Source organism: Poecilia formosa, unplaced genomic scaffold, assembly GCF_000485575.1.
Source record: "Poecilia formosa unplaced genomic scaffold, Poecilia_formosa-5.1.2 Scaffold471, whole genome shotgun sequence".
NCBI classification, from domain to species: Eukaryota; Metazoa; Chordata; class Actinopteri; order Cyprinodontiformes; family Poeciliidae; genus Poecilia; species Poecilia formosa.
In genome coordinates, this window is record NW_006800410.1 from 213,005 (window position 1) to 225,905 (window position 12,901).

The 12,901-nt window shown below is 48.2% G+C and overlaps 2 protein-coding genes and 1 long non-coding RNA gene across 14 annotated transcripts in view; 1 reads left to right on the top strand and 2 right to left on the bottom strand.

The window, feature by feature from the left end:
* sulf2b (sulfatase 2b) overlaps window positions 1-8,508 on the top strand; it is a 52,428-nt gene extending 43,920 nt beyond the window's left edge. For 6 of the 12 annotated variants that reach the window (XM_016664155.1, XM_016664158.1, XM_016664159.1 and 3 more), the window contains 13 exons: window positions 138-213; window positions 800-928; window positions 1,849-1,905; window positions 2,360-2,489; window positions 2,974-3,217; window positions 3,417-3,603; window positions 3,686-3,782; window positions 4,039-4,133; window positions 4,352-4,411; window positions 4,530-4,702; window positions 4,789-4,931; window positions 5,366-5,489; window positions 7,033-8,508. In XM_016664155.1, the coding sequence (XP_016519641.1) occupies window positions 138-213; window positions 800-928; window positions 1,849-1,905; window positions 2,360-2,489; window positions 2,974-3,217; window positions 3,417-3,603; window positions 3,686-3,782; window positions 4,039-4,133; window positions 4,352-4,411; window positions 4,530-4,702; window positions 4,789-4,931; window positions 5,366-5,489; window positions 7,033-7,322 (1,805 nt within the window). In that variant the 3' untranslated portion in view covers window positions 7,323-8,508. Of the gene's footprint in view, window positions 1-137; window positions 214-799; window positions 929-1,848; window positions 1,906-2,359; window positions 2,490-2,973; window positions 3,218-3,416; window positions 3,604-3,685; window positions 3,783-4,038; window positions 4,134-4,351; window positions 4,412-4,529; window positions 4,703-4,788; window positions 4,932-5,365; window positions 5,490-6,204; window positions 6,242-6,344; window positions 6,402-7,032 lie in introns of all 12 variants that reach the window. The other 6 variants (XM_016664163.1, XM_016664162.1, XM_007578213.2 and 3 more) reach the window with 6 other exon arrangements.
* LOC107833859 (uncharacterized) lies at window positions 5,120-5,359 on the bottom strand. The gene is made up of 2 exons (XR_001659636.1): window positions 5,271-5,359; window positions 5,120-5,220 (listed from the first exon to the last, which is right to left on the bottom strand). It is a non-coding gene; the product is annotated as an uncharacterized LOC107833859 (long non-coding RNA).
* Window positions 8,509-10,290: 1,782 nt separating the features above from the next.
* Window positions 10,291-12,901, bottom strand: part of LOC103156242 (myosin-7B) — a 25,030-nt gene continuing 22,419 nt past the window's right edge. The window contains 8 exon segments of the mRNA XM_016664151.1: window positions 10,291-10,504; window positions 10,733-10,828; window positions 10,898-11,002; window positions 11,290-11,369; window positions 11,935-12,025; window positions 12,103-12,228; window positions 12,311-12,520; window positions 12,589-12,839. Coding sequence (XP_016519637.1) covers window positions 10,304-10,504; window positions 10,733-10,828; window positions 10,898-11,002; window positions 11,290-11,369; window positions 11,935-12,025; window positions 12,103-12,228; window positions 12,311-12,520; window positions 12,589-12,839 — 1,160 coding nt within the window. The 3' untranslated portion in view covers window positions 10,291-10,303.

The window sequence follows — 12,901 nt, forward strand, 5'->3', positions numbered from 1 at the left end:
TGAGGTTCAGTGGAAATAAATGAAATGTTTGCATTGAATCTGCAGCAACCAGAAACCTGGAGGTTTAGCACAAAGCTAACTGTTGACCTCTGCCCCCTGCTGCGTGTTAGTGTAACGCTCTTGGCTGTTTTCTGCAGGTAAATCCATGCCGTATGAGTTTGACATCAGAGTCCCGTTTTACATCAGAGGTCCGAACGTGGAGCAAGGCAGCATGTAAGCTCAACCAGCAGGAGCTCATCCGCTCACTCACCACTTCCCCACAGATCAGTTCATGTGTTCAACATGGAAATCAGGAAGGAGTTTTCCCCAGCATCAGTTAGATCATCTGGAAGAACTTTAAAGCTCTTGTGTTAGAAATGTGCATCCAATAAAGGGTAAAGCAGATCAGTGTGACAGCAGAATGCATCAAAGCGCAGCAGATTAGATTCCTGTGTTGTGCAGAGTGGCTGTGTGTTGGTGGAGCTGCTAAAGTAGATTATTGGCGTCAGAGCTGCAGACTTACCGAGTCGCTCTCTTTCCCTGCTCTGCTCCTGTTTCTGCTCTCTGCTCCGTTCACATGAATTATTTACTTCCAAATGTTCAACAGAAACATTCACTCCTCCTGATGCTGCAGATTGAGCTTTTCCAGTTCCACTTTTTAAAAGTTTAAAGCATAAAACAGAAGGAGGCTAACAGCTCATAGGCTAACAGCTCATAGGCTAACAGCTCATAGGCTAACAGCTCATAGGCTAATGTCTGTGAGGAAAACATGCTAACTTCCTTGGGAGGGGCGGAGACGTTCACACTGTGTGTGTTTCAGAAACCCCCACATGGTCCTGAACATCGACCTGGCTCCCACCATCCTGGACATCGCGGGCCTGGACACGCCGCCGGACATGGACGGGAAGTCCATCCTGTCCCTGCTGGACACGGACAAACCCGCCAACAGGTGACATGATGGAAACAAACACTGGTTGTTAAGGTCGGCCCGGTTTGACTTATCGGAGCGATACTGATGCTAACTCACATGGTTCAATAACGGATCAACAGCCTTTAAATGATCAAACTTTAATATTGATCATATTGAATAATGATCAATGCTTTAATATTGGCCTGTAGCATATTTACTATCATTACAACTCCACAGAACCCCATTTCAGCAAATCTGAACTGTCCCTTTAACTGTTATCCAGTGTGATAAACTCAACATGGGGTCACAAGTATAAAAACTGCAGGTTGAAGTTTAAATAAATCCAGACTCTCATCATCAAATCTGATCAGATGCATTGATTACCTGATCGGTTGTTGTGTTTCCAGGTGAGTTAGAGAAGCAACTGTAGCCGAACGCTAGTCAATTTGTTTTTTGTTTTTTTGTCATTTGTGAATTTTGCTGAGCTGATTTAGGAATATTTGTAAGAAATTTAGAGATTTTTTTCGTATTAAAATTAAACCTCATCCTAAATCTTCATATAAAAGAAAAAAGATTAAAATAACAAATACAACACAAATATTTTTGTTACACAAATAGTTCAAATTTTGTTCCTCGCCACATCAGACTGAAACTTCAGGTAGAAGTTAGAAACACTGCCACCTGCAGGTGGGAGTCAGCATCGCTTAAACCCAATAATGTTTTTTTACCGCGTTTGCAGAAAATTTGCAATACATTCACAATTATTGATAAACCAACATCTGTGCAGGGATCTGTTGATTATGTGTGAATTTCCTCAGAAAACTGAACGATGGCTGAAGGATTCAGGTGAAAGAAAGAGCTCAGGCTGGATGTAAATGTTTCATATGAGGTAAAATGTTACAGACTGAAGACGGAGAGCGAGGAGCAGCAGGAAGTAACGCTGCTTCTCTTTCCTCCAGGTTCCAGGTGAGCAGGAAGCCGAAGGTCTGGAGAGACTCGTTCCTGGTGGAGAGAGGGTAAATATGTCTGAAGCTTCTGACTCTGACGGCCGTGAACCCGGTTAATGATACGGACAGCGGCCCGCCTCAGACCAACCAGGACAAACCGGGTCAGAAAGTCCTGCCGGTTCTGGTTCTGAACCTGGAATGAGGCAGACGAGGTCCGAGACGCTTCCAGGATCCAATCAATCAGTTATCCATCAGATCAGATTTATGCCTAAAATCAGTTTCTCCTCCTGAAATGAAGTTTAAGGAGCAGGGCTCTGTGTCACGCCATATTTACTCCCCCGGAAACAAATTAAAGTTCCAACAATCTGAAGAATGGAAAATAATATTTAGGAATTATTATTGGAACCAGAACTTGTTCATTCAGAAACATCAGATTTTGAATGAATCTGATGTTCAAATGTTTTTTCTGCAATGAGCCTGAATTGCAATAAGAAGCAGATTTTTTTTGCTGTTGTTTTGACAGGAAGCTGCTGCACCAGCAGGTGGAGGGGAAGGAGGTTTCTCAGGAGGAGAACTTCCTGCCCAAACACCAGCGAGTCAAAGACCTGTGTCAGAGAGCCGAGTACCAGACGCCCTGCCAGCAGACCGGACAGGTAGCACACACACCGGGTTCTCCTGCTGCTCCGGTCACCTCACCAGGATCGCATCCCAGTCCGGTTCCTCTGGATCCCTCTAAAGTTTTCAGTCCCAACCATCAGAAACTAACTGGATTTATCGCTCAGACGTTAAAATCTTTGTTTCTGTTTAAACATGGTTCACAGCTTTAGGCTGAAACCAGTAACTCCAGTCCGCTTTAGCCCGTCTCCAGTCCGTTTGCCTAGTCAAAGTCTGGTCCGGTTGGTGAGGTGTGAATGCTAACTGACCTCTGGTCCTCTAGAACTCGGTCTGGGTTCGATTGAAGTGAACTCTGGTTCGGTTTGAATGTGAACGCCAGGCGGACCGAGGACCAGTTGGTTCTGTTGGGAATGACCCGGCTGACAGTCATTCATGGAACCCGTTCAGAACCGCTTGATTCAGGTTCTGAACGGGCCCCTGAGTGTCTCCGGGTTTTTACTGTCCGTGTCTCTGTGTGTCCAGAAGTGGCAGTGTGTGGAGGACGCGTCGGGAAAACTGCGACTCTTCAAGTGCAAAAACGAAGGGGGCGGGGCCAAGATCTTCCAGAGGGGCGTGGCCAGCCTTCAGCGTCCAATCAGCATCAAGTCTCAGCTGTACACTCCCAACCCGGACGCCTGCAACTGCGACTTCAGCGACGTCCTGCCCGCGAACCTCCGGCCCTCCGTGGTGAGGTCGTTCAACAAGAAGTCCTTCTTCTCCAAGAAGAGTGAGTGTTACCACTGCTGACCAGCAGGGGGCAGCACTGAGTGGCATTTGGCACAAAGAAGTCAAATTATGCCAGAGGAAGTGAGACTGCTGCTGTGGTTTTTATTTGGAGATGCTGCCCTCTGGTGTCTGTGGACAGAACTGCATCTCATGCAGGCGTTAATTCATGAACTCAGACTGTTTCTGTTTTTCTGTCTCAGAGTTTAAAACCCTGAAAAGCTTCTCAAGGAACCGCTACAGCCGCTCGCTGTCCGAGCTGCACGGTTACCCTGGCAACCAGAGCCTGGTGGGCGGAGCTGGTCAGAATGAACCCGAGGACGAGTTCAGCGGGATGGGAGGAGTTACTGACGCACCGGCGCCATCCAGCGCCGTCAGAGTGACTCACAGGTCAGAGAAGTTTTACTTTTCTGCCCTGAATAACAAATCCATCTGGTTCTGGTTCTGGTCTGACTGGGCCGCTCGCCTGCAGGTGCTCCATCCTGTCCAACGCCTCGGTGAAGTGCGACACCAGAGTTTATAAATCTCTGCAGGCCTGGAAGGACCACAAGCTGCACATCGACCATGAGGTACGGGCAGGGCCTAGTCAAAGTATTCTCTTAGGTCTTCAGGGGCCTGGCTGTGGTGACACAAGGCAACGGAGAGCCAGAGCTGGATGAAGGCATCTGAGCGTCGACAGGATGTGAGGCTGCAGCGCAGCAGCAGTACTTCCTGTGTGAATCGGACTGTGAGCTCCTGGTTCTGTTTGGTTCCGACTGGAGGAACCGACCCAAACAGACGGGACCACATCCAGAACTGCAGAAATAAAACGTCTTCTCTCTTCAGATCGAGACTCTGCAGACCAAGATCAAGAACCTGAGAGAGGTCAGAGGTCACCTGAAGAAGTCCCGCCCCCTGGAGTGCGACTGCAACAAGTACCTGTAAGCAAACGACCCGAACCGACCAATCAGTGGCTTCATCCAACCAGCATCCATCCATCCATCCATCCATCCATCCATTCTGTGATCTCAGCCAGTTTTATATTTAAACATAATTCTGCACTTCGTTCTTAATTTGGGTGAACTGGGCTGATGCCTGATGGTGTGTGTGTGTGTGTGTGTGTGTGTGTGTGTGTGTGTGTGTGTGTGTGTGTGTGCAGGTACAAAGCCAAACTGAAGAAGAAGCTTCGCTTCAGAGGAGGAGGCCTTCATCCCTTCAGGTGAGTCAGAAAGGTCACAGTGGGGTCATCATCATCAGGGTGGTCACCTGTCAACACCTGTGTGTGTGTGTGTGTGTGTGTGTGTGTGTGTGTGTGTGTGTGTGTGTGTGTGAGACAGCAGGAAGGGCGGGGCCTGGAATAAGAAGAGCTGGCTTCTGAAGGAGCAGAAGAGGAGGAAGAAGATGAGGAAGATGATGAAGAGGATCAGGAACAATGACACGTGTTCGATGCCCGGACTCACCTGCTTCACACATGACAACCAGCACTGGCACACCGCCCCCTTCTGGACATGTACGGCACACACACCACATTGTTCCTGCTTCAGGGGTTAAAGGTCATCCTTCAGGGGTCATGTGTCATGACTCGGTGTGTTTCAGTGGGACCGTTCTGCGCCTGCACCAGCGCCAACAACAACACCTACTGGTGCCTGAGGACCATCAACGAGACGCACAACTTCCTGTTCTGTGAGTTCGCCACTGGATTCCTGGAGTACTTCGACCTGAGCACCGACCCATACCAGGTACACACACACACACACACACACACACACACACACACACACACACACACACAGCGCCCTCTGGAGGGCCGAGCCCCTCATAACCAGCCAGTTTTCACAGGATGATCTTTTTATTCATCTCACTTTGGTTCAGCTGTGCAGAAAATTTGTAAATAAAGTATTTTGTTTTATTTGTTTGCTATTTAGAATATTTACTGGAAATGTTCTTCAATGTGTTAAACTCTGACTTTTATCCCATGTTCAGACATTAAAAGTTAAATCCCTCCTGGATGTTCAGAACCTTTGAAAACTCAGAGTTTGAGTTTTGAAAACGACCAAATGTGAATCTGTTTTAAAAACCTTCCTCAGCTGTTGGACCTCAGAGGTTTGGTCTCTGTTGAAGCCGTCCAGATTCTGCCTGAGTCCTTGTTGTGTCCGTCTCTCTGTGTCTGCAGCTGATAAACGCCGTCAGCTCGTTGGACCGGACGGTTCTGAACCAGCTGCACGTCCAGCTGATGGAGCTCAGAGGCTGCAAGGGCCACAAGCAGTGTAATCCTCGCACGCGCTCAGTAGAGCTGGGTAGGACGGACACACACACACACACACACACACACACAGACACACACACACACACACACACACACACACACTATGACTCTCACCATGTTTGAAGTCATTTTCATCTCAAATCGTTCCTGTTTTCTAAAAGTGCAGCACTTTGTCAGACTGGGCCAAACACTCAGCCCTGTGGAACGCCTCAGTTAATTCTGACGGTTGTCATGTGTTCATCAGCAACATGATGATGCTGTTGAAAATAACTACCAGCTCTGAACCAACTGGTTTCACTGGTTTCACTGGTTTCACTGGTTCTCTTCACGGTTTTTTCTTAGTTGCACAAAAGTTAGTTTGAAGTTAAACCTTCAACCAGTTTTTAAATCTCTAGAAGGTTAACAGTCAATGTAAAGTTTGAACCAGACGGTGATTTACTGACAAAGTGTTTAAAGTGCTTCAGCTGCGAAGGAAATGTTAATATTTTGCTCCAGATCAGACAGACATGAGCGCATAGAGGAAGGAAGACAGTAAATAAGTAAATATTTATGTTTAAAGACATAAATTTAACCAAACGGAACGAACCAAAATAACTTCAGCTTGTAGTTCCTTCACCTCCGGATGGAGGAGCATCCTGAGCTGCTGGTGGTGCGTTCAGGTGACCTCTGTTAACGCCAGCTCAGCTGTAGTCAGGTTGTTTTTTCCAGCAGCCATTGCTTACTAACCAATCAGATGATCTTCTCAGCAGGAGGGCGGGCTCATGGCGACTTTGGTGACTACAGGTACAAACACCGACACACACACCGACACACACACTCTGAGGGATGCCGGTGCAGACGGTGTGTTTGGCTGAGTGTGTAACTGTGTGTGTGTTTGTTGCATCAGGCTGTTTGAGAGGAGGAAGTGGCCGAAAGTGAAGAAGCCTTCATCATCCCGAACGCTGTGAGTCTTCCTCCGAGTTCTCCGTTGTGATTGGCCTGCATGGGGCGACTTCCTGCACACACACACACGCACACGCGCGCGCGCGCCTTATCACAACTAACAGTTTTAAATCCACACTGTTTCCACTGAAGCTGGTTGATCATCAGTTGGGACGAATCGTCTGTTCTGACTCTGTGTGCCGAGACACGAGACAAACATCTCCCTGCTAACAGCTTCAGGAAGATGAAGCTGAACCTCTCTTCTCCAGAGGTTCAGCCTGGAGAAGCTTCTGCTTCACAGGCCGGCAGAGGAAAGACGGTCACCGGGAACAAAAGGCATTTTACTAAAACTGGATGATTCTCCAGATCTAAATGATCCAGAAGTTTTCACAAAGCTGAACAAAGACCAAATCCACAGTCACTCGGCGGACACGCCGCAGTCTGTGGAGAGTCTACTGACTCTCTGCTGCAGCTCTTTCTTACTGTGAACCTGGTGTTGTGCTTCTGCCAGCCGCCTCTGGTTTTGTTTGTTCCCACTGTCGCCTTAACAACCATGTTTGGGTTTCAGGTTGTTTGCGCCTCCGTCGTCTCTGACTCTGGACCCGAACCGCCTTCCAGCTGGTTTAACCTTCAGTTCCTGTGTTTGTGTCCAGAGGTCCGATCTGGGACGGCTGGAAGGGCTAAGCTTCCTGATTGGCTGACACCGGCTCCAGACTCCGCCCACCGCAGCCGTCTGAAGCAGGAAGGCGTGGCCGTTGAGGTGACATCACAGATCGAACACCACGCCCCTGTGTCAGCGGTCAGCCAATCACCGTCTGCTACTTCTGTGACATCACTGGGAGGAAACGCTGGACGCACCTCTTCATCATCTGCTCCTCCCTCCTCTTCCTCCTCTCTGTCGGGCTGCTGCTGTCGCTCCGAGGAGGAAGAGGAGGGAGGCTGAGGCAGGAGGAGCAGGAGCAGGAGGAGAACAGGGAAATGTGTCTGTGACATTTCAAAAGCATTTTTCCCTGAGTTTTGCCTTTCAGGCCGTGTTGGAGGCTTCGCTGTTACAGTCGCATCTTCCCAGATAAATTCCTCTCAATTCTTGTCTGATTTTGAATTAAATTTGAGAAAATTTCTTCTTTTTAGAACGATGAGTCAGAATCCTTCCTCCTCCTCTTCCTCCCATTGGCCGCCTTCATCTCGTTTGTGTTTAGTTTATCTGCAAGGCGCTGAAGGACCGCTTCGTGTCTGACGTCACCACTGTGGTCATGTGACTTCCTCCTTTGACTTCACTGTTGGTTACCATGGTGACCGACAGCATTACTAACCAGGTGATGGACTACGGTTTCCACGGCGCCACTGCTGCCAAGAACTTTTCTGATTGGAGGAGGAGTTTCTGATGTCTCGTGAGCCAATCAGAGACAGGACTGTGTTTTTGTGTGTGTTTGATTTTTAACCGTCCAATCACCCTCCTCCTCCTCCTCCTCCACTGAGCTGATGGAACAGAAGATCTGGAGGAAGGAAAAGCTTCCAGGAAAACATGACTGGATTCACACAGGAAGTTGAGACGTCAGCTTCCTGTCTGCAGAGTTTCGCTTGTTCATTCATCATTAAAGTAGTTTCTGCTCTGTTGGGCGGACATGACGGTTTCACTCTGCAGTTTTAACTCTGGTTTCCTACATTTCCCACAATGCCTTTATGAATTTGTGGCATTGCTGTTCAACATGTTAGCTCTGCTAGCAACCTAAAGCTGTCAAAAATCAGAAAATGCCGAGTCATTGGTTGCTATGGTGATCCCCTCCTTAATGAGAGACGTGGAGAAATGCAGCAGTATTATAAACCACATGAACGATGATTATATTTGGGTTCTAACTTGTAAAGACTTTATGATGAATAAATTGTTTTGTGATCCTGAACCTGCTGCAGGTGGATCTGCTCAGAAACTATGGAAACACATTTGTACCATGAAGGAGACTGATAAATGTCTAACAGGAAGTCATATTATTATCCATATTATCATTATTGTTGTTACTACCAGAGCTTCTGTTGGTGATACTTTACCTTTGAGGATATTGAAGATTATTACTTTATTTAATGTACTGCATTAATAAAGAACCTGAATGAAGGTACAAAGAGGAAACAAAGTTTTTTAATAAGTTTATTTTATCCACTCCTTTGTAACTTACTGTTTTACTTTTGTACTTTACAACATTCAATTAACATCAAAATATGAATATTTTAAAATCAGAGTTTTGAATTATTATGAGGTAGTGAAGGAAGCACAGCCTTTCCCCTCATAATTCTGACTTTAAAACTTGTATTTATGACTTCCTGTTGGGTTTTCTTTCTTTAATGGCAGGAATGGGCTTCCATATAAATCTCCTCTTTCTGCATTAAAAATGTTTTTATGATTTTAGAGTAAAACGGAGGATCTGCCGGAAGCAGACTGATTCTGTGATTCAGACTCTGGACCTGTAAAGGTTCATGTTGGGTCCAGTCCGTCTGACCCAGAGGCTGGTTCTGATCCTGAAGCTGTTGGGTCCAGTCCATCTGACCCAGAGGCTGGTTCTGATCCTGAAGCTGTTTGTGAAGGCTCCTCCTCTCTGGGGGGTCCAGTCCGTCTCGGTCCGATCCTCCAGCCGCAGTTGTTTGAATGTAAAAGTTTACATGTGTTTTATTTGTAAAGAACGGGCCGGTTCTGACCGGACTGGACACAGAAGGACAAACTGCAGAGCACTTTGACTGATGGACGATTGTTTCAGCCCCACTGACCTGTGGAAACACTGACCGCTGAGTTTAGTCTGTGAATAAAGTGTTGAACTCCAAACCACTGAGTGGGAAAAATGTTTGTTTCAGGCACCGTTAAAAAGCTGCATCATCAAAAACAAACAGCTAAAAGTTTATTTAGTCTTTCATGAAGAAAAATTGGGATTTCTTCCTGAAAGTCAATTTTCCACCATAGTATTCATTTATGTCAGTTTATAAACTAAATTTATTCCACACTACATATTTAGTAGCTCTGGACTCGGCACTAAGCAGCTAGCTCAGTGCTAATTTAATGTCAGGCTAAATATATATTTTTTAATCAATTTTATTAAATAAAAGCACCCTTCATACTAAAATCAATATTAAGCTAAATATTGACCTCAACTAACTAGAATTTAGTTTGTAAGTGAACAGCTAAACTAATCCATCCGTTTTCTTGCACCTTGTCCCATTGGGGTCAGGAGGTCAACGGGCGAGAGGCGGGGTCACCCTGAGGTCATCAGAGAGACGGACAGGACAGACAGACACTGGGGCCAGTTTTACAGACCAGTTAACCTGACAGGAGACCAGAGAGAGAAAACCTGCAGAAAGACCCTGGGAATCGAACCCACGACCTTCTAGCTGCCACTGTGCAGCCCAAGTTTATTGGGTTAAATATTTAGCTAGCTTAGAGCAAAAATATTGAGTTTGAAACTAAATAAATATATAGTTATGAGCTAGCTGATTAGTTAGCCTGTAGCCAAACATTTACTTTGGAGCTAAGTAGCTCAATTTACTTAGCAAGCTAAATATTATTTTGGAAATTAAATATTTATTTTGAAATTGTGACATTCATAAGCTAATGTATAACATGATGAAATAATGACTTTGAACCCCATCTGCCCCTCATGTCAGGCTAAATAACATAAATTTACTGCTGCTAATTTGTAACTAAGTAACTTTGCAAACATTCTGGTGAAGACAGGAGCCCTGAAGCACAAACAGGTAAAACAGCTTTAATAAAGGTTTATTACTGGAAAACAAAGACTAAGAGCAAAAGGAAAACCGAACCAAAGCACAGAGAAAACAGCGACACGGTCACAAAACCGACACAATCAGGATTAATTAAACTCATCACACAAACAGCTGATCCTCAGCCTCAGTCGCTCATCTGCAGAGAAACAAACGTTTCTGTTAGTGAATAATGACCGGATGTGAGCCGCAGAGCGGACCGGACCGAGCCGGACCCACCAGAGCCGCCGCGCCGCTCTGTTCGCGGGTTCGGAGCCGCAGCTTGTTGACGGCGGTCTCCGCCATGTTGGCTCGCTCCTCGGCGTCGTTCAGCTCGTGTTGGATTTTTCTGACCCGGACGCTGGTGTCGCTCACCTGCTCCTCCTGGTGGACAGATGGAGGAATGACACCAAATAAAACGGAGAAAAGAGGAAACCACCGGATGTAGAAAGTTTTACTCTGTTTGTAACTCTGAAGGCCGCCATTATTTCAGATCTACAGGTAACCTTTGACCTTTCCTGTGATGCAGCTCTTTGTGTTTTTCAGGCCTTTTGACGGCTGCTGATGTTTCAGAATAAAAGCGCTCCGATGGGTCTGAGCGGTTTCACTCACTGCGCTCTCAGCCTGTCTCTTGTAGCTCTTGGCTTTGGCCTGAAGCTTCTCGATCAGCTCCTGCATCCTCAGCAGAGTCTTCCTGTCCTCCTCCGACTGCAGGACACAGAACCAATGAAGCAGTGGCCCAACAGAACCAGAGCAGCAGCAGCCGGCGGCTCAGACCTGGAGCGACAGCTCCTTCACTCTCCTCTCAGAGTGACGAAGGCTCTTCTGAAACTCCTCGCTCCTCTTCCTCTCCTCCAGCAGCTCCAGCTGAAGTTCCCGGACCTGCAAACAGCAGAATCTGATCCAGGCTCTGGGAACGCGACACATTCTTTATTTAATCATTACTTTGTTACATTAAAGGTTTTTGTTATTGATCAAGATCAATTTGCTGAAGAGATGAAAGTAAAACACTGTGGGGTCTGAAAACGTCGTAAGGACGTTAATGTGTGTTTGGGTTCTGAAACTGAAGCAGAAGCTCCTGGTTCACAGCAGGTTGTTTGGTTTGGATCCCCAGAACCCGTCTGGGTTTAGCGGGTCAGAACCGACAGCCCAGCAGAACTTCTCCTCACTCGGGTCTCCAGCTTGTGGAGCTGCTTCCTCCCTCCTTTCTGGGCCGACTGCTCCGCCTCGTCCAGCTTCACCTGCAGGTCTGACAGAGGAGCCACAGCTCAGCTCCTTCATCTGGACTATAATCTACAGTTCAGATTATTAAGAGCTCAAGAGATGAACAAATTTAATATCTGCATTTAAAATTTGGCTTTTTTTATCACACGATTAAGTTTGGCTGCTGTGGTTAAATTACTGAAAACCTTTTAGTAATTAAAAAAACTTAATATTTTCATTACTAATATTTACAGCACAAGGCATTCTGGGTAAACGCACCCAAACAAACGTTCCTGGTTCCTGGTAGAAACAGGAACGTTTCTACCTCTGTTGGTTCCCCTCTGACAACATTTATCTGGTCACAGGAGAACCGGATCCGGACTCTGAGAGGGACCGGATCCGGACTCTGAGAGGGACCGGATCCGGACTCTGAGAGGGACCGGATCCGGACTCACAGGAGAACCGGATCCAGACTCAGAGGGGGAACGGATCCGGACTCAGAGGGGGACCGGATCCGGACTCAGAGGGTAACCGGATCCGGACTCTGAGAGGGACCGGATCCGGACTCTGAGAGGGACCGGACCGGGTCTCGGAGGGGAACCGGGTCTGACCTCTCACTGTGGCCTCCATGCTCCTCCTGCTCCGCTCCAGCTGGCTGCTGCTGTCCTGCTCCCTCTTCAGCTCCTCAGCCATCAGCGCCGCCTGCAGGAACAGCAACGATCAGGAACCACGGCGGGGCCAAACACTGCCTGAGCGAGGGGTCAGAGGTCAGGACTGACGTCAGTGATGGCCTTCTTGGCCTTCTCTCCGGCGCTGCGGCTCCCCTGCACGGCCTCGTCCACCTCTCCGGTCAGCAGAGACAGGTCCGTCTCCAGCTTCCTCTTCTGGTTCAGCAGAGCCGCATTCTGGAACGCAGGAAGTCTCTGATCAACGTCTGGACGTCAGCGACGGCGGGGGTCAGGGGTCACGGGTCGCCTGCGGCCGTACCTGAGAGCTGAGCAGGCCGACTCTCTCCGCCGCCTCCTGCAGCTCGTGCTCAGACGTCTTGCGGGCGCGGTCGGTCTGCTCCAGCGCCGCTCTCAGCTCCGCCTCCTCTGCTGCCATCAGCGCACTGCGGCGCTCCAGCAGAACCAGCTGCTCCTGCAGCTGATTGGCCGCCTGGACTTTATCCTGCAGCTCCACCTGCTGCTCTTTGACCTGCAGCAGAACCAAGTGATGGGGACTGACCCACATGTGCAGGTGACCGCCTGGTCAGGTGGGATCACCTGTGTCTGCAGGTGTCTGATGATCCTCTGGCTCTCAGCCGCCTGCCGGTTGGCGTGCGCCAGCTGGACCTCCATCTCGTTCAGGTCCGACTCCATCTTCTTCTTCAGACGAACCGCCTCGCTGCGACTGCGGCTCTCCGCCTCCAGGCTGGCCTGCAAGCTGTCCAGAGAGCGCTGCTGGTTCCGCCTGGATGGAGCAAAACTCTGGACTCAGGATTCATCCTCCTTCAGCTGCAGGAGGCCAGGGAGGAGACTAGGGAGGAGAGGAGACCAGGGAGGAGACTAGGGAGGAGACTAGGGAGGAGAGGAGACC